The sequence below is a fragment of the Oculina patagonica genome, chromosome 4, assembly GCF_052425735.1.
Source record: "Oculina patagonica isolate OP01 chromosome 4, crgOcupat, whole genome shotgun sequence".
Taxonomy (NCBI): Eukaryota; Metazoa; Cnidaria; class Anthozoa; order Scleractinia; family Oculinidae; genus Oculina; species Oculina patagonica.
In genome coordinates this window covers 4,377,356-4,400,875 of record NC_135761.1, presented here as the reverse complement: position 1 = coordinate 4,400,875, position 23,520 = coordinate 4,377,356, and the positions used below count along the sequence as shown (strand labels likewise).

Sequence of the window (23,520 nt, the reverse complement as noted above, 5' to 3'; positions counted from 1 at the left end):
TTTCACGCGTGCTTTTTATCATGAAAGCGCTGAGTCAACAACGCGGGCGCGAATTTTGTACAGTTTCGTTGAATTGTCAAGTAAAGTTTTGCCGTGTTTCGGAAATATTTCAACGCTTTCATTTGAAGAAATACCACCTTAACAAGGGCTTTGCTTAAATTAACATGTGATATCGTTGGTACAAAGCTATGGTTTCGGAAACTGTCGCCTGGAAGCTCTAAGTGAAGTTTTAAAGTTATGGCGGCACAACACAAACGATCATGGAAACTCCGTAAGTACATGAATTTACCGGTTTAATATTTGAAATTGAGGTCAAGACGTGTTTAAAGCAGCGAAACACTGCGCATTATATCATACATTTTCTGTGCCCCGTGTTAGCTCTAAATTTGTGAAATCTAATTCACCAGCGCCAAAAAAATGCGTTGCTACCATGTGTCATTAGCTTCATCGTTCACGGGTTGTGAATTAGAACACAAACGAACGTTGGAACGGCAAGAACACATGGCCTTTATAAATTTGTTTTTACTCACGAAAAAATTCCTCTTAAGTTCCATTTCGATAGTTACTGCATTTTAGCCAGACATTATTCGTTAAACCTCGTCTAGGGCTCGCCATTTTAGCTTAAATAGAATTTGTCGTTTGTCTAAATGGATTATTTAGCTATTGCCACCTCCCGCATGTGTGTCCGGAAAACCTTCTCAGAGCAAGGGTTTAGCTGTCAAGAACGAACTGCTGAAAACACACATTATAATTTAAATTTTCAAGAAAGAATTTGATATTCTGATTTTTTACTAAATAGAAACTTAAGCTTAACATAAGCTTAAGCTTATATAGTCTGTAGTTTATTGCTTATGGGTTGGTCGTTATGAAAATAGTGTGACATGCACATTAAACCATAGACAGAAACATTTGGTTAGAAATCAGATCTTTAGCTGATCAGGTTACAGATTTTTTAATTCTATAATGATCATACTTGTCAGTAAGGTGTTTTTATTAGACTGTAAAGCTTCTTAGAGGATAAAATTATGCACACAATGTGTACATAGCATTATGTTGTTTACTTTCAATGAAACTGTGTCATAAATAATTTAATTAACACTTGGCAGGTTTCAAACTCAGTTCAGGGATTCGTTGAAAATGTATCTGTTTTGCAAGCATTCAACTATCTTTTTGACGCAAACTACTTAGTAGCCCTTCAAAGAGAAGTCGATGGGAGGAGCTTACCATAATTACAAGCTTTAATTTAATAAAAAATACTGCTAAGTATCAGGTGTTGTCTAGCTGCTTTTTCCTATTAAATACTTTAAAAATCACAGTATGGTGATTTAAATATTTATCTGTGTAAGCTTTCCGGGGGAGGGGGCGGGGTACTCAGGATTTCAAGTGACGGGGATCATCAGAGGATTTTTTTGGGTTTAAAATTTTCGATTCCAGGATTTTTGTTTGGTAAGGGAAATTTGGCCAGTTATTTTTTTTGGGTGGTTCGATATAAGAAGGGATTTTTTTGGGTATTAAAAACATCTAAAGATTCGTAATAATGCCTTGGCTGTGTTGTTTTGAATGCAATTCGTTTTTTTTCTTTGTGTTATATCATTGCCCCTTTCTGAGAATTTATAGGTCAGAAATATGGCATGGGATTTTTGTGGGGTTAATATTTTGTCCTGGGACTTTTTTGGGGTTTTGTTGGAAGCCCTAGGGATTTTTTTGAGTCTTGATTTTTGCCCCCATTCGATCATCTCCGTCACTTGAAATCCCAAGTACCCCCCCCCCCCCCCCTGGGGTAGGCTTTCTTGAAGACAATAATTATACCTAATTGGTTTTAATTAAAAGGTGACTACCGTAAAAACTCGTGTATAAGCCGCACTTTTTTGCCGAAATTTTGGGCTCAAAATCGTGGGTGCGGCTTATCTACGAGACCATTGCCTGCAATTTTACAGGGCATCTGACAGGATGCGGTGGTGCGGCCGTGCGGGTCCACATAAATCTTATAAATCGCTCACACTGCATCCTCCGCATCTTCTGCGCATTTTTGCGCATAAAACTGAAAAATTGCTCCATATAAGCGACAAAGCAGCTCTTTACTATCCTCACAAACAAAAATAACAAGGAGACTGATCATTTTGAAAAAGTTTTTCCTCTCAAAACAGCGACGAAAACCACGCTTTTCGTCCGTGAATATCGATTTTAAACCCCCAGGCGTTCCACATGTCTCTTGGCGATGGGCCTGGATACTAGTGCCTGGTTACTAAGCTACGAACGCTTTCACGAACACAGCGCAAAATCAGGTGCAAAATTTGATGTAAAAACAGTGATGAACGAAGAAATACCTGTCAACGAATGGCAGAAAAAGATCAAAAATGTTAAAGTTGGCAGAAATGATGTTTATTCTATAAAGTTCTAAAATTCTGGGTAAGACTGAAGTGTTTTCCGTTTATGTGTTTATAGTACATCCTGCACATAGATTGGAAAGGCTCAAAGAATCAAATTTAGCTTTATTGATTGTTGAAATTTCCTCATAATCCAGCATTTTTTCACAATCAACTGGGCACTTTTCCGCCAGGTTTTATTTTTTTCTCAAAATCATGCTTGAAATTTGGGTGTGCGGCTTATCTACGAGTGCGGCTTATACACGAGTTTATACGGTAGTCTGTGTTAGAGATTTGATTATTTAATTGAGCTTAAATGGCCACAAATTTTGTTTTGAGTTTTGTTTTGAATTTGTATGAAATCTTCAAATAAGGTAGCTGCTTTTTTCAAGTCTGTTTCAAACAGAGTAACAGAAGCTTTTGGTACGCTTGTCTTAACCATGTGATCAATAAGTTTCTCGTGACTTAAAACAAGTTTAACATGTGAAACAGAAAGACATACAGTACTGTGTAATGCATTTCTAGCTGATGCATCAATGTCTGAAATAGGCTTGTGATCACACTAGTGGTTAGGTGAAAAACTATTGGGCTTAGGGATCTATAAGAAAAATATTATTGATTGAATTTAAACTTTTAGAGTCCTGAGTGATGAAATTCTTGTCTGTTCTTTCAATATGCAGAGGAGTTTGTGGCACATGGGTCCAATGTTTCGTGCCTGTCGCTTGGTCCTTCTTCTGGACGAGTGATGGTGACGGGTGGAGAGGACAGGAAAGTCAACATGTGGGCTGTAGGAAAACCAAATGTTATCTTGGTAAGAATTATTGCCCGGTTAATTACAGTAGAATAACGATTTCAAAAAACCTCTAGGGGAAACAAAAATGGGGTTAAAATATTGAAAGGAGGAGAAATCAGGGGTAAAGTTACAGAGAAGTACTACTACCGAAACAGGTAGAGCGCGAATTCAAAAACATTCGTAACGGTTGTTTTTGGCGCCAACCGGCAAAGATCTACGTCCCTTGGCTTTGCTTGTCAAATGAAAAAGGTGAACGTACGCAGTCAAATTCCTGAACGTTTCATTCAACATTTGATGAAACTTTCGATGATGGCGTTCTCTGTAAACAGCAAAGGCAGGACATTTATATCAGGAAAACCATTGGATGACAGCCTAAGAGGCAGTATAATCCACATCGATTAGTTTTTCGTGATATAAATGTCCTGTCTGCTGTTTACAGAGAACGCCATCATCGAAAGCTTCATCAAATGTTGAATGAAACGTTCAGTATCCAAGGGAAACAAAAAAAATTCGTTGAGAGAAAACAGGAGTTTTGAGAAACCGAGGGTTTGAGAAATCAGGATTCTACAGTAGTACTCTGATTGTTATTTTAGGAAACATTTTATGAATGCATTTGTTAAGGCCGATTTACCAGTACGATTTTGTCGCATGCGACATGCTTACGACAGGCCTTCAACACGACTTAGGAGTTGTAGGTTTGATTTACAAACCTACAACTCCTACAAACCTACAAACTAGGCAAACTAGCAGTAGGGTTTTATTTAGGCAGTCTTTAAACGAATTACTTTTATAGGTTAGGTAAGCATAATTTAATAGATTTTTAACTTTTTATCCTTTTATATGATGTATTTATTTTTATATTGTTATATATTTTTCTTTTTACAGGACCCCTTTGATAACAGTACTCATGTACTGAAGGGTCATCCTGTTTAAAAATTCGTTATTATTATTATTATTATTATTACACGAAACAATTTGTGTCATAATCCTGTCGTAAGCATGTCGCAGGCAAGTCGCATGCGACAAAATCGTACCGTGTAAATCGGCCTTTACATGGCCTGGTTCCAAAAAATCAAAGAAAGTTTGCACAAACATGATCAGGGGGTCAGGTAGTTTTATATGTAAGTTCCAACACTTTTGAACCCTCCCAAATTTTCTTGAATGTTTGCTTCAGGATATGTATCAGTCAAATTCAAGAGCACCCATGAGCCCCTCAGGCAAAACCCCAGGCATCTCACAGAAGGCATTAATGTTGAAACTTTTTGTTCTGTGTACAGACTTTATCAGGCCACACAAGTCCTGTAGAATATGTCAAGTTCAATAGTGGAGAGGATCTAGTTATTGCGGGATCTCAGTCAGGAACACTCAAGATATGGGACCTAGAAGCTGCTAAAAGTAAGCTTAATATTTAACATAATTTTTACTGCACGCTTCGCAGTCAGGCAGTCTAAAGCCCCCTGGGTTTCAACCCTCCAAGTTAAGACCATTTTAGTCGCCATGGCGACTAAAAGTTTGGAGCTGGCGACTAAATTTGAACCAAGGGCGCCAGCCTGGCGACTAAAATTGAGAGGAATGATTGAAGGCATCAGCTTAATTTGGTGACTAAAATTTTTCACTGGCGACCAAAACTTGAGTAGTTGGTGGCCAAATGGCCACTTAGGAAAAAAGTAAACTTGGAGGGTTGGGTTTACACCCTTTAAAGGGAGTTTTGGGAGGGTTCCCACAGAACCCAGAAATATTTGAAACCGGGGGATTTGAACACGACCTCAGGATTAGATCTAGCAATGCTCTATAATCTCTAAGCCAAAGTTTAATTATCAAATGTATTTATTTAGTTTCTAAAGAAACTGTTGTGCTGCCTCAGTAGGCAAGTGAAACATTTATTTGATTATCAATTTGAAGTTGATTAAGGTCACTTAGTGATTTCTTTTTTTTTATTATGCCTCTTTCTTTGAGGTCTAGGGAGGTGCGATGGCCTTTCAGTTAGGGCACTAAACTCCGGATTGAGCAGTCTGGGTTCAAGCCCTGGCCTGGGGCAATGAATGTGTTGTGTTTTTGGGCAAGACAATTTACCCTTGTAGTGCCTCTCTTAACCCAGGTGTATAAATGGGTACCCGCCAATTTACTACTTAGGGAAACCCTGTGACGGACTAGCATCCAATCAAGGGGAGAGTAGAAATACTCCTAGTCGCTTCATGCTACGGAATCCGGGATAAGCTCTGGCCTGATGGGCCACTTGGCTTATATGCAGAATTTTTTCTTTAAGGCTTGTGGTATTGACAAGTCTTTTGTTGTTGTTTTTTTTTTTCAGTTGTAAGGACCCTCACTGGACATAAGAGTAGTATTCATGGTATAGATTTTCATCCCTATGGAGAATTTGTAGCTTCAGGCTCTTTAGACACAAATGTAAAGGTAAGTAAAGAGCAATCTCTTTTAGATGTAAAATCTTGGGATAGAACACAAAAATTGCAAGCGAGTGCAGCTTTTAAGAAGCGAAGACGCAAGCTGGATGTAGCACGTGGCATTTCAAGAAGAGAGAAAAAAGAGACTGCCCTGTTTTCATACAGCATTTTTGATGCTTATGGACAGTTTGCATCAGTGACAACTTTTATTTGTCACATAAAAGCTTAGTCGCCAGCTTGTCGACAAATACAGTGTATATTTGTTTGGAAACTTGGCCATTTTTTCTCATCTACATGAGCAACTAATAATTTTAGCATAAAAATTGCACATGTAAACTCACTTCTGTAGCAACAAAACTGTGGAACTTGGTGTGGAAAAGTTATTATTGCCTAGTTAAAATATTATTGCTTTATAATAACTCATCTTTGCAATAGACTGTACTTCATAATATTATTCTTCAGCCAGTAGTAACTTTGTTTCTTTGCAGCTTTGGGATGTTAGAAGAAAAGGATGTATAGTAACATTAAAGGTACATGCCCAAATAAATACTTCCTCAGCTCCCTACATGAACAGTTTCTATATTATGCACCTAATTATTTAACAAATTGACCACATTTTCCATGGTCTACACTCTTATGGACCATAGAAACGACATAAAAATATTGAAGATCCGATACCAGGATTCATTGTAAGAAGATAAAAAGCGTTCTCTGGTAAAAAAATTAAAATTAATAGCTTTCGACAGCCAGACTGCTGTCTTCGACGGATAAAAATGAAGTGATGAATATCCATCGAAGACAGCAGTCTGGCTGTCGAAAGCTATTAATTTTAAATTTTTTACCAGAGAACGCTTTTTATCTTCTTACATAGAAATGACGTCAGAAAATGTTAAAAAGTCAAGTGGAACGACGAGGCGTTAGCCAAGTGGTTTCACTGCAAAGTTTTGGACATTTTATGGCGTCATTTCTATGGTCTATAAGAGTGTAGACCATGGAAAAATGTTGTCGATTTGTTTTATACCATAACAAACTCCAACAAGTATTTATCAAAAGCAATGCCTGAGCGTGAAGAAATTTTGCCGGTGGGACGTAAAGATTCCAGTCCGGGAATTCTGTTGGTTATGGTAAAATAAATATTATAATCTACTTTAAAGTTTTGCATTTATTAGCCTAAAAAAATGTGGCTAAGCAACAGCACTTCATGGGTGACAAAGTTACCCCATAGGTTTACAACCGTACTTGACTGTGGACAAACTGTCCAGAATAATCTCCAGCTCTTAGAACAAAGATTGAGAGTGAACATAGTCATATAGCATCAACTGTTTGAATTTGCAGCCCTTTTGTAGTGCTCTGTGCATGGCTCAGGATTTTTTTTTTCAGAATTTTACTTGTTAATTTGATGTAACTGATATCTTAGTTTGAACCTGCCTTTCATCACTTCTGCTCTAAAAGTCAATGCAGACTTTACAGGTTGATCTTTTTCTCTTAGCTTGACTCAAATTCAATATTGTTTAGTGGTGACCAGTGTTAATGTGTTGTAATCCTCTTTTAGGGTCACTCAGACGGTATTAACTTTGTGAAGTTTAGCCCTGATGGACGGTGGATTGTGTCGGCATCTGCTGACAACACTGTCAAGGTGATGCTTCCTATATTGTTTAAAGCCTTTAGAATATGATGTTTCCTTTCCTTTATGAGTTAAAAAAACATGAGTCGAAGTTTGGGAGAACGGGAACATGAGCTGATAGGCGAGTGTTTCCACAGCTTTTCGAGTTCCCCCAAACTTTCATTGGTGTTTCTTTAACTTGATAGAAACACAGAAAACAATAATTTTCTATTTCTGCAAGGAAAAACTATAAATCACTTGTTTATTCTGATCATCGTAATGTAAATTCTCTTTGTTCGCGCCATCATTACATCAACAGCTTGTGGTTGTCCTGTGGTTCTATCGAGTTATGGAGGTACAGCTTTCGGCATGTGCTCTCTTACAAGGGGTTTTCTAATTAACAATTAGACTACGAGCCCGAGTTTTCTATGAGCAAATAGTCAACGAGGCGCAGCCGAGTTGACTATCGCTCATAGAAAACGAGGGCGAGTAGTCTAATTGTTTTAGTAGAAACTCTAAAGGATTGCAGTCTAAAACCTACAATTTTGTGCACTTTGTAGACAAAAATCAAGAAAATTTATCGCTTAAAGAGCTACGCGCGCTCGCGACTGTTTTCTATCGGCGAATAGAAAACAGTGGGAGAACCAATCAGATTCGCAGATTTCCAATAGAACGCAGCTGAGTTTCTACTAATTGTTTATACCAGATGGTAGTAATAGTAATTGTTTCGTGAACAGACCTTTTTTGTGCATGTTTTCTGCTCATTACCAGATTTGCATTTCTTAAGAAAAAGTCTGCATTCAAGTCGAGTGGCTCATCAGATTAGAGCTTATGCTGGTTTCCATAGCATGAATTGACCAGGAGTATTTCTACTCCCCCTGGTTGGGATGCTAGACCATCGCAGAGTTACCCCCCCCCCCCAGGATTAAATTTGCGTTTACCCATATTTATACACCAAGGCGGAGTGAGGTACTGTGAGAGTAAAGTGTCTTGTCCAAGAACATAATGCAAATGACCCCGGCCAGGGCTCGAATCAGGACTGCTCAATCCCTAGTTCAGTGCACTAACCATTAGCCCACTCAGGGTTGGGAATTAGCGCTCGCCCACTCGCCCAGGCGAGTGTGAAAACTGTCGGGCGAGTACAAATCACGGATCACTCGCCCGGTTTGGCGAGTACGATTTTCATATCCAGTATTACTAGTATTAAATTTTTCAAAAAACTTCGAATTAATCCACACAGTGACACTGTCCACAAGCCTACCAACATTTTGAAATCTCCAACAAAGCTGCGTTCGAGTTCGTAAACAGACAAAAATGGCTTCCTTTTAGTGATTGTTACACGATGGACGTACCTTTACAAAGTAATACCTCTGGACATAAACACACTAACTCGTCTACCGAGCCGCGAAATGCGGCAAGATCGCTATTTCCCGATTTTCTTGACTCTTTTTCTGCACAATTTCGACACTTTGCATTTGGGAAGACGTTTCAAATTAAAAACTGCGTTTCAACTTTTGAAGTAAGCGTACCCATGGTTTATTAGGAGTAACGTCTATTTTTGGCGATTTTCATTGAAAAAATAGATTGCAGTCTGTATCGCGATTGACCACTAACGGTGGCACGATGAGTATCGAACGTGATTTAAAATTTAAGATATATATTTCAACTTCTTGTGGGAGGTGAGGGGCTAAATTTTCCTTTCTTAAATGGAGGAGACTGGGCGAGTGAAAATTGATCTGGGCGAGTGCAATTTGAAGGTCACTCGCCCAGATGGCGAGTGCTCCGAAATTTTAGTTTCCAACCCTGCCACTGCGTCTCCCTGTTAGTATTTTGTTAATATCCTTCTATCTTTACAGTTATGGGACTTAACAAGTGGCAAGCTACTTCATGACTTCAAGCAACACACAGCCCCTGTGAATTGTGTTGAGTTTCATCCTAAAGAATTTCTGCTAGCAACTGCTAGTAATGACAGGTTTGTTGGTTGCAGTTAAATTCTTGTCTCTCAAAACTGGATAGACATGTATAATGTGCGCAATTAAGCACTGCAACATCATGTCCCATCACGATCAGGGGAACAAAATCAAACAATAGAATCCTTATTTCTTAATTCTTGATTTCTCAAATCTTCTGTAACTCAAACCAAGTGGTGTCCCTTCCCTCAGTCAAACACTGTAATTTTACCCAGTGACTTCTTGAACTCCCCGATTTCTCGAACCAATTTCTGTTTCCCTTAAAGGTTTGAAAAATCAGGATTTCACTGCACCAGGGCTTGAGCAATTAGAATTTTGATTGGATAATAAAATTCATAAACTTTAATAAATGCTTCAGTGCTGGAAGATTTGCCAAAAAATGGTACTTAATGTCCTGATCTTGTACTACCTTTGTTTCTGAAGGTTTTATATTTAAAGTCAGAGAAGATAAAAAGATTAACTAAACTTAATAATGTGCCCCACCATGCTAAAATAAATTATAGGGCTAACTGTAGTTAAGACAAGGTTAAACAGCCAGGGGTCTCTTTCAGTAATGGGGGTTGGTCTGAGGGCTTTTACTTACTTACTTACTGCCCATCATGCCTGTGTGGCACATAGGGCAGCGAGGGCTTTAACAGGGCCCCAGTAAAATTACTGCTCTGCTGTTGAGGTTTGAAAGCTATTTCGCTTGTGTTGCTCTTCGTTTACAGTCTTGCAAAAAGGTGAAAATTATAAACCACTACATTACTAATGCAATCAACTTTTTTTTTTTCAGGACAGTAAAATTCTGGGACTTGGAAACTTTCCAACCTGTTTCTACTACAGATGCAGAAACTAGTGGTATTAGGTGAGTGAATTAATTATTACAGGGCATCATTACAGGGCTGCAAATAATTTTTTTCACTTGAAAGGACATGTGTCCTACTAAGACACCATCTTGGTCGGACAAAACAGAATTTATTCATCATTGCCGTAAAATGATTTACAATAAAAAAATTGCCTGGACATCAAGTCTGAACACACTTGGGATTTCGTCAGACATAAGCAAATTTTGGTCAGCCAATGTCCGATGACCGACCGTTATTTGTAGCTGTCATTACACTGTCATTTGTTCTTCTTCTTCCTGTACTCTTAGTCAAGGACAATCTTTTTGAATGACCACAAAGGGTCCTTCTTCTCTTGACCTGCAAAGGAGCTGTTTTCATTGACAATGCAGGGTGTTCATTAGGCATCGGAGATCGGAGAATTCTCCTTCTACTACGTAGAATTCTCCGGCTAAATTTCAAAGGCCTGTAACTATTTTTTTATAAAGATGTGGAACCTCTAAAAGTCATTCTCCGGTTACTTTACGCTATTCTCCTGCAATTACAATTCTTAATGAAAACCCTGCAATGTAGGGTAAATAGGAACCAAAAATAAAATCACTGTTAGAAGATGGAAGTGGAGGGTGACCTTCACCTGATTATTTCAAATGTTCCCTTTCCCCCTTCAATAAAACAGATTTTAAAAAATTCATTTTTTAATGCCCTTTTCGTCCCAGACTGTCATTTTATTTCTGAAGACAAGTGAAGTGAGTTTGGAATTTTTTTTAAACTATATATGATCCTGAGAGACAAAGTATGTGCATATCATGAATGTAAGAATGTAATGAAAAGTTATTAAACATTGTGTATTCGTAGCCACATGGAAACTCTTATCACCATTATTCAGTTACCAGTGTTTTATCCAGAACAGAGTCTGTCAGTTGGACTGTAAGCTTTTACAGTTTTATAGATTGTCATAATTCCTGGACTCCTACATGTACTTTTCGATTTCTGACAAAAAAATTATTTTTTCTGAAGGCAATGTCCAATAGTCAGTCTGTACTTCAACATGGTTTTTTGTATTCATGTTTTTACAGGTGTGTTACATTCCACCCTGACGGCCATTCACTGTTCAGTGGAGCGCAAGATTCCATGCGAGTGTATGGCTGGGAGCCAGTTAGATGCTATGACAGTTTCTCGCTTGCATGGGGAAAAGTTGCTGATATTGCAATTTCCTCAAGCCAATTGGTAAGTCGCCATAATAAGCTTAGGGCCAAAAGTAAAAAAAAAAAGTAAAGTCTGTCCGAGCCTAAGTGGCCCATAGAGCCGGAGCTTATCCCAGTTTCCGTAGCATTAAGCGACTAGGAGTATTGCTACTCCCCCCTGGATGGGATGCTAGTCCATCGCAGGGTTACCCCCCAGCAGTAAGTTCGCCGGTACCCATTTATACACCTGGGTGGAGAGAGGCACTGTGAGAGTAAAGTGTCTTGCCCAAGAACACAACGCAGCGCCCCGGCCAGGCCTCGAACCCGGGCCGTTCGACTCGGAGTCGAGCACACTAACCATTGGGCCATCGCGTCTCCATGCTTAGGGCCAATTCCCTGTATAATAACAGACTGGATTTTAAGAATTGGCTTTCCCACTATAATCTAAAAGGACTATATTTTTCAGTTGGATCCAGAAAAATCTGTTCTATAAAGTTTAATCTGACTGCTCAATTCTTTTTTTCTCGTTTATAATCTGGGCTTATACATGTGCTATGATGTATTCTTGCAGATTGGAGCTTCATACAATCAGACAAATGTTTCTGTGTGGGTGGTCGATTTGGAGGTGAGTTTACTTGCTGCAAAAGTGTTTTGGTAATTCTTTTTTTCTTTTCATTCAGTTTAAAACTTTCATTGATTGTTAATTATCTTGTTTTGTTGTCTTCAGCATTTAGAAAACCTTATAGCAAAATATAATGATGAAACGGCTGATGTAGGAAATAATGTAGCGGTAAGTGTTAAACTTTCAAAATATTTGTTTGACTTTATGCTTATTTCTGAGTTCAGGATATATATTATTTAACATTAAATCCGAGGAATCTTCTTTGGAGTGTTTGGACAGCATTTCGAGCAATTTTTTGAGTTTTTCCTTTCTCAGTGGTAGCTGACTTCATTGGAAACAGTACCGGTAGTCTTCGTGGGAAAAGCTTGGCTAAAAATAATTTCATTTGTAAAAACGCCGTTGCATAAAATTAATATATGGAAGTTGCACGCTCCAGGTAATAGGCTCCTGCTATTAAAAATCTCATTGATAAGTACTAGCAGTGGTAATAGTGAGGTTTGACACAGAAAATTCTTGCTCTAGTTAGTCCTTTAGTGCAGGGCAGGGATGTAGCTAAGAAAACACTATGCCGGCTCATCGACAAGCCTAGCTGGCTTTTTTGGCCTTGGCAGCTCTAAACCTTTACCTAAGTCTTTGTTTTCATGTGAAATTTCAGCCGGATTTAAGTTCCATTTCAGCCGGTTAAATTAGCCGGCAGCCAGCCCTTAGCGACATCCCTGGCAGGGCAGCAAAAAAAGGGAAGCCTCAAGCCAAGTCGCCCATACTGTCGGAGCTTATCCCAGTTTTGATAGCTTTAAGCGGCTAGGAATATTCCTACTCCCCCCAGGACTGCTCGATCTGGAGTCCGGCACACTAACCATTAGGCCACCGCGCCTCCCATACTCGGTAATAAAATATTTAGCTAAAGAGTTGTACAAGTAGATTTCCGGTTGTTTAATTTCTTCCACTTAGGCGGGAGCACCAGGTGAACAGAAGCCAGCTCAAGCTGTACTGTCAACAAAAACGTAAGTCACTCCTTACAACACAATTTGTTAGCCTGTGCATAGAATTTCTTCTTGTGGAGAAGGAAACAAAAGAAAAATTGGGATGAGAACACAATTAGGCTGCTCTAGCTCCATTTCCCTCATTTTACCAACTGAAGGAGAGCTTAATGCAATAACGTTAGACTGTGGGGAAAAGAAGGGATTTATTGTTTGTGGCACAAAAGAGATGGTTTGCTGGTTTTTAATTAGTGTATAAGCCAGTTAAAGGTCCAATGGCACAACAAACTGTTATCAATGTCAGGAAAACATGAGGCGCATTGGCCAATTAGCTGAGTGGCATAATTAAGCAAAGCTCTGCTTCTAAATAGCTTAAAATAATTATATTAATAGTAATAGTTTTTTTTCTTTCACCATTACAGACCACCTAGAAAAGCCTTCAGTACAGAAAGACCTCAAACCACATCTTCAAAACCCAGGTTAGTAGCATTTGGTCTGCAAGCCTTGCTCTGATGCACACTCTGTTTGAAAACCCACATATTATTAAATAGTTTGTCATAAGATTTTTTTTGATTATTATAAGCACCTTGAGTTTATATTATAAAGGCTAACCGCAAACAACCTAAGCTAAAGTAGGCTAACCAGACAGCTATTTAGGCTAACCGGGACACTATTAAGGCTAACCGGAGTGCTATAATATATGTAGGCTAACCAGAGTGCTAGTTAAGCTAACCAGAGTTCTGTGTTACATGGTATAATATGTCATTAGCTGTCTCACTACATGAACTGAGTGCAGAATAGTCAGTCCCGTCTTAAGCCCCAGTAGCAACTGGCTCGAGTGTCATTAATTTTTATCTTTAAACGTTTGTCAGTTAAAGTTAGCTATTAATTCCAAACAGACCTAAAGGTGAACAGCCAGCTGTACCAGAAGAATCTGCCAACACAGAGGGAGAAGGTAATGATGATAAACATTTAGCAGCCCCTGATGACATATTTACAGCCAAGAAAAGATTAGGTGAGCGTGTGATGCCTTGGAGCAATGTACAGTTGAACCTTTACAACCACGTTAAACCGCTTTCAAGATTACGTGCATTGCTATCTTTCTACATGATCCATCTTCCAACATCATCTTTTGAAGTGCTGTTTGAAATGAGCCAATCAAAACTGATACATACCATTGTTGGTTTCATGCAAATGAGCACACGAGGTCAGAAGGTCATGCTAGTCGGCTGTTTTTGGTAGATTTCGATCCATTTGTTTGTTTAGCGTGTCGAAATATGGATGTCGAAAGCGGGTGTAAAATGACCACCTTATTATCACATAATAATTTACTAGAGAAATTTATATAGCGCTGGTCAAATTTAATTTAATGGAGTACCACAGACTGTATCATAAAGTTGGAGTACGCCTATTTATTCCCTTAACAGTTCAGGTTGAAAAGTGAAAAAAAAAAAAAATCCCAAACTTCTTTTTGTAAAATGTTGAAATGTTGTAAACAAACAGCAGCATTTCTGTAATGTGCTGTTTGATTGGTCAAGTACTTGCCTGGAATTCTGCATTTGTAAAAGAGCATGCATAATCTCTATTGGCTGTAGAATTCACCTGCGGGATTAGCTTGATATTGTTAATGCACTTATATTATTGATAATTGCCAAGAGCAGATAAGGAGACAGAGAGGGAAATTGAGGGCATTAGCTGGGATATATGAATTTCAATTATTAAGTTATTTTTTAGATATGCTGACTGGGTGTCTCCCTCTCTGTCCCATTATTTTTTCTTGTAATTGCATATTCCTTTCAGTTGAGTTGAGCGTATACTTTTACATGCGATGTATTATTTTGAAAATTGTATAGTTTCATTCCTTATTGTTATTGATAGCTATTACACAGTCATAAGTGTAATGTGTCTTTTTCAGATCGTACACCTCCAAGTCGGAAACATGAACCATTTCAACCTCCACTCGAAGATCCTCTTTCAGTTGGTAAGATCAATGTGAATGTCTTGTTTCTTCGTGTCTGACAATTTTTCCACCAACCCTCATGACATCCATTTGTTTGTAATAAATAATAATTGTTTGTTTGTTTGTTTGTTTTTAGCTCCTGCGAAGCAACCACCATTAGTCAAACCATCTCCCATTGTTCCTGAACCCCTTAAACCCTCCAAGGTTTGATGATTAAAATTATATTTGGAAAAAATTATCATTTTATTGTGCATGCAGTAATTAAAATTATAATAATTTAATGTATTGCTTGCATTGTTTACTTATAAAGTTTTTGATGTAGTAGCTTGCCAGACAGATGGTCTTGCAGGGTTTTCAATAGACCTTTCCCGCATTCCAACAAACAATGGCGCCGAGTCAAGGTTAAGGTGGACAAAAATACAAGAAATGTATGAAAATGTCCAACCCAACCTCGTTCTGGTGCTGCTATTTGTACGCACTGGACTGGAATGCAGGAAAGGTCTATAGCTGCATGCGTGGTGTGTGTTCTGTTAGCCAAGATTTTAGAAGTGGGTGTCACGGAGCATGTTTCTTGAGAAGTTGTTTAAAAGATAAGCATTTAAGGCACATTCTCTGCAATGTTATTTGTATAAAGAGGTGCAAAAACCCACTCTCCTCATTTATAGCTTGGTTGCAAGAATCATGTGCGAGCAGTATGGGATAGAAATACGACGGAACAGCGCGAAATGTCGTTGTTATTTAATATACTGTTTAATTTCTTTCCGTGTATTTAGACATGCGCGCATTGTTGCATGTCTCTGGCATTTAACTGTTATATGTTTTCTTTTAAAATGTATCACGTTTGCAATGTTTCACCATTACTTGTACAATTCAACTGCATTTGTAAGTGAACTCACAGCTGACGATGATTGCTGAACGATCAAAACATGTCTTGTTGAAAACTAAAAGTTGTTGTTCATTTTTTAAAACAATTGACTAATTAGAGCCTCTTATAGTTAGAACCTAACAATTTGAATGTGTTTGGTTGTTTTATTTTCAGCCTTCTTCAGTGAGTGAAAACCAAGCGAATCAACAAAAACAGATGATACCATCTGAGAGAGACAAACCAGCTGGACTGCAGTTGTCTGATTTTCTTCCTGTAAGTACTACAAAACTACATGTGAATCTTTGTTAACACACAAGTGAATGAGATGACTAATCAACTGACTGACCAACAAAACAAATAAACAGATATCTTGGACAGATGGGTTAATAAAAGATGAATGGTCTTGCTGTTTGTTTGATACCTACATTTTTTTGCATTGCATGAAGAAACTCTTAGTATTGTGAACTTTCCCAATTTTTTTTACATCATTCTTTGTGGGTGAAAAAAGGCACTATGACAGTAACATGTCTTACTAAACAACAGAACACATTCTGCCTAGCCAGGACATGTATCCCAGAACCCTGGAGTGTTCACAACACTCCTACTGCTAGATTACAGTTTGTTCCAAGTGTGGTCAATTGGATAGAATTGTTTAGTTTAAGAAAATAATAAACATCAGTTAACCTTGTTTCCATGACATAGAATTATGGTAATACGTGGTAAAGAAAATTTGGGTGTGTGCACTGTAGCTGAATATTTCTACTTCTTCTCACAAATTCAGATCTGTAACTTGCTGGAAAAATGGAAAGAAAGTTTCCTATTTCCTTTAATATGTATTTATTTATTTTTCCTTGTTTTTTATTCATATATTTATCTTTTAGGCCAAAACTCCGATGGTAAATGATCTTTCACAGCAAGATGCCAATGGCGAATTTCGACAAAAAAGCCCAGCAATGTCTGAAAAAGAAGCTGTTTCAACACTCACAAAAAGTTTGTTCAATTTGCTTTAAGTAATCTCTTTTTTTAGCATGACCGTGTATTGAAATCAACATCACTGAATTAGCACTGTTACTTTAGTATGATAGCAATCCTTAATTATTGTAGCCAGCCGTCACAAACCTCTTGATTTTCCACAATTTGCCAAATGCGATGACAAAGAGAGGAGTTGGTTAATATCATTTATTTATTACCACTCCCCAGGCTCGTCCCCAGTGGGACTGTAACGTCAAAACAGTTCCTGTTTAATCACTAACACAGTAGTCTTGTGCAAACTTGCCTTGTCATGCCTCAGGTGTTAGCTCAGTTGTCATTAGAATTACAGATAGTGCACTGGCCAGTAAACTGGACAAGAGTTGGGGTTGTGCCAAGTTTATGAATAGTCAATTGTAATGTTTATATAAATGTTGTACCAAACACTCCTTGTACAGTTTGAATTCGCCTTTTAATTACTTTCGTAAACTTTGCGATTCAAAGATCTGTACGGCAACTCTGGATTAACAAGAACTAATTTACAATCAAAGCATACAAGACTTTATACGGATTTAAAAACAAACAATAGCGCTAATGATGTTATGAAATTAACAATAAACGATTACATAATACTATGCCGAGAAACTAACTTGCAGAACAAATACATAATAATGAGCTATGCTAACAAAGAACCCCCCCCCCCTCAAAAAAAAAAAAAAAAAAAAAAACGAACAAAAATTTGGCTAGAATTAAAAACTAATTACAAAGCAAAAACGCAAACACGAAAAAATTGAATGCTCATGGCTACACATGTTATTGGGGGATGATACATGAAAAATGTTGATTTATTGTTTTCTTTTTAGGTCATGAATCAATTGCGGCAATCATGACATCGAGACTTAGAAATCTCAGTGTTGTTGCAAGATACTGGGGTGATGGCGACATTAAGGTTAGTAAAGGTTATGTCCCTTAGAGCGGTTTTCACTTAAGTGTCGAATGTAATTCGTTAACTTTGGTTTTGCATTACTACGCTTAGTGACAATTTGTCAGCAATGAGAATAAAAAAACAATGTGCTCGCGAGGTAATAAGTAATTCTTTTGGTTTGTCAGTTGAAAACTTTTCTATATAAGTAGAAATTAATGTAAAACAAATCTTTCCAAACTCAGTCAAGTGTTAAGTTTGCATAAGCCGTGTGAATGTGACTGTAGCTTGTTTTCTCATTGTTTTCTTTAAAAAAATAGTAACAGTTACTAATCTTTTTTTTCCCTTTAGAATGCAGTACAAATATCAGTAGATATGAATGATCAAGCTGTGTTGGTGGACCTCCTTAATGTTCTTTGCTTAAAACAGTGAGTAACATTCCTGGGGGGGGGGGGGCACTCCCATATATGAGCTATATAGCTATGTGCCGCTGTGAAGGGTATGGTTTTCAAGCAGTTTAGTCTGGGATAGGGTAAAGTTATCAGTGGTTTTGGTCTAGAATAGGGTATCATTTGCCGGAAAACTGACAGTAGCGTGAGGAATTGGTCCAGTAGGAATAGAAACTCGGAAGTGGAAGAGGCCTTCTTAAATGTAAATAAAATCATCGCGGCAATGTCGTTGAAGGTGGTTTTCCATTAAAAACACAAAAATAGTGATACAGTTCTGAAAACGTCAAGTCTGGGATAGGGTAGCGATTTTCGGTGTTTAGTCTAGTAAAGGGTTGCAAAATCAGCTGAACAGGGTCTAGGGTAAGGGTCTCAGAGTCCCAGTGACACACCCCCACCCAAAAATATGTAGAGTCCCCCTCCCCCGGGTAAATACAGTACCCACATTGTTAATAGTACTGTTGTTCTTATTGTTTCAACTTGGTAATTATTTCAAGCCAGAAGTTAACCCCCTTTAAAGTTCAGTTGGTCAAAACTGTAGTACTCATGGCTAGGAAATTGTGGGTGCATAATTTTTTTTTTTTTTTTTTTGGGCCAAAAAAAATATAAATTAACCTGCTAGTCTCATGGCCCTTGGTGATAATCTTAATAAAACAAACAACATCTAGTTTGAATAAGAAAAATATTGACTGTTTACATTCTCTTTAAACATGGACTTTGTAGTAAAAGACATACACGGGGCTGTCGTTAGGTTTTTAAGCAACTGCTTCGTATGTTGAAGTTATCACAATAGCACCCGTAGCATTTCTCTTTGTAAGCAAGTATATAAATATCGTGCCAGTCAACATCTTGACTTCACCCCTCAACCCTCCAAGTTTATTTTTTTCCTTAATGGCAATTTGGCCACTAATTCTCAAGTTTGGTTGCCAGCGAAAAATTTTAGTCGCAAAATTGTCTCACGCTTTCAATCCTTCTTCTCAATTTCAGTTGCCAGGCTGGTGACTTCGGGTTCAATTTAGTCGCCAGCTCCAATATTTTAGTTGCCATCATGATGGTGACTAAAATGGTCTTAACTTGGAGGGTTGCCCCTAATATTGAGTGAACTTGGTTGTAACAGATGTTACGGGTTATGGCCCTTAATGATCGACAGTCCTGATACAGATGCAAGCTCATTGTTTAACCGTAAAATTCCTGTTATAAGCCCCAAGCCCCCCCGGTTGTAGGCCCATCTACCTGGAAACAAAAAAATACATCCGATTATAAGCCCGGGCCCAGATATAAGCCCCCAACTTCCGGATGAGAGTACTGAACAGGGCTAAATGTGCTTTATTATGCGTTTTTAACTTAAAAAGAATTTCGATCAAAACTTCCGTGGCCCATTTTGAAACATTTTTTTATTCTACGTATAAGCTCTTCCAGATATAAACCCCTCCACTTATAAGCCCATCCAAACCCCCTTACGTTGTTGTTTAAGCCCAGGGCTTATAACCGGAATTTTACGGTATTGTTTTAAAATCCTCAACTTACTTATTACTGAAGACAGTACATGCTAAGAATACTGTTAAGTAGCTTTGGTGCTGTGAGTACTGAGCCATTGTTGTCTTTTTTTAATTTTTGAAGGACTCTGTGGAATCTGGATGTTTGTTCATTGTTGCTCCCTCACCTAAAAGACTTGATTAGTAGCAAGTATGAAAGGTGAGTCTTCCATGATGAGGGTACAGATAATACAGCTAAAGCCCCAGATCATTTTTACTAGCAATGCAGGCATCCTTGGGTACACTTCACCATGAACATAAAAACCCCTACATTGTCAAATACTGAGAAATGAAAGCACAAGAAGCAAATATTTTTGTCACTAGCAAAGACCAGGCCTTTATAATTTGTCATTTGTGGCAAGCAACAAAGTTTATTAATAACTAGCAAGACAGATTTGCTCTTGTTTTTGTTTCTTGGAAAAATGGTGATATAACCCACTACTCAGACCCATATCCCACTTATAGACATGAATATCCCCATTTAATAGCCCCCCCCCCCCCCCCTCCTGCGGGAGACATTGTTCAATGTGTGTAATCCCTGGGATAATTTTTAGGGGGTTTACAGTATCTTGTGTTTTGAATTTCACTTTCTATGAAATGATATTACTTTAAAAAACTTTCAAGGGGATTAATATTATTTAAGATTTAGTCACTGTGGTAAATATTATACCGGTATTTCGCTTCTTTGAATAAAGAATTTATTTTTATTTTTTCCAGTTATGTACAAGCTGGAGCTATGGCAATCAAATTAATTCTCAGAAACTTTGCCCCGGTCATAAAAAGCAACATGGCAGCACCACCTGTGTCAGTGGGTGTGGACCTAGTCAGGGAAGAAAGGTGAGTTAGAAACTGTCTACAACGAAGGATTCAACTTCATAGCTAACAGCAATATACAGTGTAGAACCCGGGTAACTCGAACTCGGATAACCCGAACAACCCCGCTAACTTGAACCTTCCTTTTTCTTGTTTTCCCCCCCCTTTTAAAATATTTTTACTCGGTTAACTCGAACTCGGATAACTCGAAAACCCCGCTAACTCAAACTAAATTTTGTTTCCCTTGATCAAAATGTGGGTCAAATTTACCCTGTTAAGTCGAAAATTTTCTGGTTCTTGCAATTGCCAAAGATGCCCATTAAAATAATTTTATTCCATTAGCTTTTCTTGTCGTGTATTTGGATTTACACACTAAAACAAAAACTACAGTGCTCAATTTGATTTTAATTGAGCAACGAATAGATCACCCTTCAGAGTTTGAGTTACCAGGGTTCTACTGTATGTCACTTAAACTAAATCAATTGCCACTGAGCTTATACAAGTCTTGTGTGCTGTCCAAAGCCTGAATCAAGTTCATTACTAGTGACTTTGTAGATTTTGTAAGTAAAGGGCATTTGGGCCAGGATGCTCATCAGGCCAGAGCTTATCCCAGTTTCTGTAGCATGAAGCAACTAGGAGGTATTTCTACTCCCCCTGCCGGGATAGGATTGCAGGGTTACACATTTATACACCAGGCCCTGGTTGTGGATAGCGCTACTGGATAAATCACTATCCAGTGCATAGCGTTATTTGTTTTGTCAACACTTATCTGGTGGTTAGCGTTATCCACCCTTTGAACAACTGGGCACTGGGTTGAGAGGGGCACTATGAGAGTAAAACTTGTGTCTTGCCCAAGAACTGAACACAACGTAGAGACTCTGGTTTTTTTTAATTAAAAAAAAAAAAAAAAAAAAAAAAAAAAAAAAAAAAAAAAAATTACTAACCAGGGCTAGAACCTGAACCGACTTGATCCAGAGTCCAGCACGCTAACCATAAGTCCACTGTGCCTCCCGTAGATCTTGTTCTAGTAGTGTTCTTGTTAGTGGATTAAAACAGGCACAACTGGCAAGTAAATGTAAAACTATTGGTCAAAAAAAGAGACCATTCATTGCTTTGTACGGCACAGAGCAATTAAAACTGAATTCTCCTTGCAGGTATAACAAATGCCACAAGTGCTACTCCCACTTACAGTCCATCCGCGAAGCTCTTTCCAGCAAAACCAGCATCTCTGGGAAAATGGGAAGTCTCTTCCGCGAGATGTCACTGGCATTTTCCAGCTTGGATTAACAGTAAGGTATTCTAGAAAAGCAAGTGACAAATGCGAGAAATACTTCTACCATTGGGATGTTTCCTGTCATCCTTGTAGATTTCATTTGTGAGGATAACGACAGCAACATTGGTGGTGGCAGAAACTAGCAGTGAACTTAATTGCGAAATTTTGAACTGGATTGAAATGCAATGGTTGGGTAAAATAAAGATGCCCCAGCGAAAACAGATCAAGATGGTGTGAGTTGTACATGTGAACTTGTGATGTCCACTCTGATTACACAATGACTGGATTGTACTTCGCATGGAGCTGAAATACCTCTTTTCAGAGTATGCTTTTGTCTGTAGTATTCTTCTTGTGGTTGGGAAGTAGCTTTATCATCTGAGTACTTATGACCAGATGTTGATCATCCTTGGCATAGTTTATCAGTTCCAGCCATCAAGGATTGTAATTATTTGTAGCACATTTTCTGAATTGCATGAAGGACGGGGTTGCATTTCAAGAACATTTTGTGGTCACAGTTCCGGAAGCTAAGAGTTTGCTGACTTATTGATAAGTAACATGAAATTTCTCTCATTGTGATGAGCTGAAGTGGCAGTCTGAATGCTCCGAAATGCTTCCAAAGTGCTATTTCTGATTTGAAACAAGGAATCAGATTTCAACTCTTTTTGATGTTTTGCTACACGCGATGCTTGTTAGCTTACCCCACTAGATACAAGCAACACAGCAGCTACTGAAAGTCAACTGGTTTTGTTGTATTTTGTATTTTTGGTAACGTGTTGGTTTACAATTAAGAATAAATTCATTTTTATTGTTATTTAACTTGGATAGAGAGTACAGAATTTAACTGTAACTAACTTTATTTTCAAGAGTAAGAGCTAGGAAGGATTTTGGCTGATTAGCATTGAAAGATGTTTTATTTCTGCATCACAGATAACAAGTGAAACACTCACTGTACAGTCTTATGTCCATTACTTAAATTAATGCTTACATGCAGTCTCAGGGATTCAAACGTATGCTTTAACCCTTTCACTTCAAAACAGCTGCAAACAAAAATATTCACTTTGGAGAGTATTAAAAATCAAACATTGCCTTGTCAAAATACCTATGCAAGGGCTTTCATTCAAATAGTATTGAAGCACGATTTAGTCCACATATTTTAAGGTAAAGTTCTTTCAGTGTCTATCACAATGGACCAAAAAGACCTGAAAGTACTGCTTAGTAGCGCTCGGAGGTGACACAATAGGATTTTCATACACAAACTTGTATAGAAGAATCAGTTCACACTAACATTTGTCTCTGAGAGCGAAAAGGATATAATCTTATAGATGATTGTGCAAATTAGGCTATTATTAGGAGCAATCTTACCATTATACCACTGTTGTTTCACTAGCACCTCTGTTTCAGCCAAGAATGTTTAAATAACTGATGTCATGATCATTAACAAATTTATCAACTCCTTGCAGCATTTTAAACAAAATTACCGTGATAGTAATAATGCTCAATTTTTCCATCTTTACAATTTGTTTTGTATTTGTGAGCATGCTGCATGCAAGTTAGTTTGTAAATAATGGCTCTAGATTATAAGTGTATTTATGATTGTCTACCATGTGTGCTCTGTGAACCAGACCTGTGAAAGATGTTTGTAACTTGTTTTAAAGTGATGGTACAGCAGTAAAATAATAAAGTATGTTTATAGAAATGCTATGTTGCCATTCTTTATATTAAATAATTTAGTTAAGTTATTTTTTCACACATTGTTGCATTCAGTAAAATGCTGCTACTTTAGACATGATTCTACAATCATGATAAAGCAAATTTTAGGAGGATCCATAATTTGCCCAAAGCAATATAGACCTTATGCAAAAATGGTTGTCATTCATTTCAGTTGTTTGGTCAAGTTTCTTAAAACTCTGATGGTGGCACTTACAGTCAAAATACTCAGCGCGTGCCACTTAATATTCCGGAATAGTTTTGATTAACGGCGAACGGATTGCAT

The 23,520-nt window shown here is 37.9% G+C and overlaps 1 protein-coding gene across 1 annotated transcript; it reads left to right on the top strand.

Annotated features, from left to right (window-relative positions):
* The first annotated feature begins 63 nt into the window (after positions 1-63).
* LOC144651209 (katanin p80 WD40 repeat-containing subunit B1-like) lies at positions 64-23,223 on the top strand. The gene is made up of 23 exons (XM_078511118.1): positions 64-271; positions 3,047-3,177; positions 4,437-4,554; positions 5,471-5,571; positions 6,050-6,091; positions 7,114-7,197; positions 9,021-9,136; positions 9,910-9,981; positions 11,035-11,185; positions 11,714-11,767; positions 11,870-11,932; positions 12,716-12,768; positions 13,167-13,223; positions 13,644-13,759; positions 14,660-14,725; positions 14,841-14,908; positions 15,744-15,842; positions 16,451-16,559; positions 17,402-17,487; positions 17,812-17,888; positions 19,527-19,601; positions 20,159-20,278; positions 21,409-23,223. Exons 1-23 carry the CDS (start codon positions 238-240, stop codon positions 21,539-21,541), a joined length of 2,025 nt encoding a protein of 674 aa, XP_078367244.1. The 5' UTR covers positions 64-237; the 3' UTR covers positions 21,542-23,223.
* The last annotated feature ends 297 nt before the right edge of the window (positions 23,224-23,520 follow it).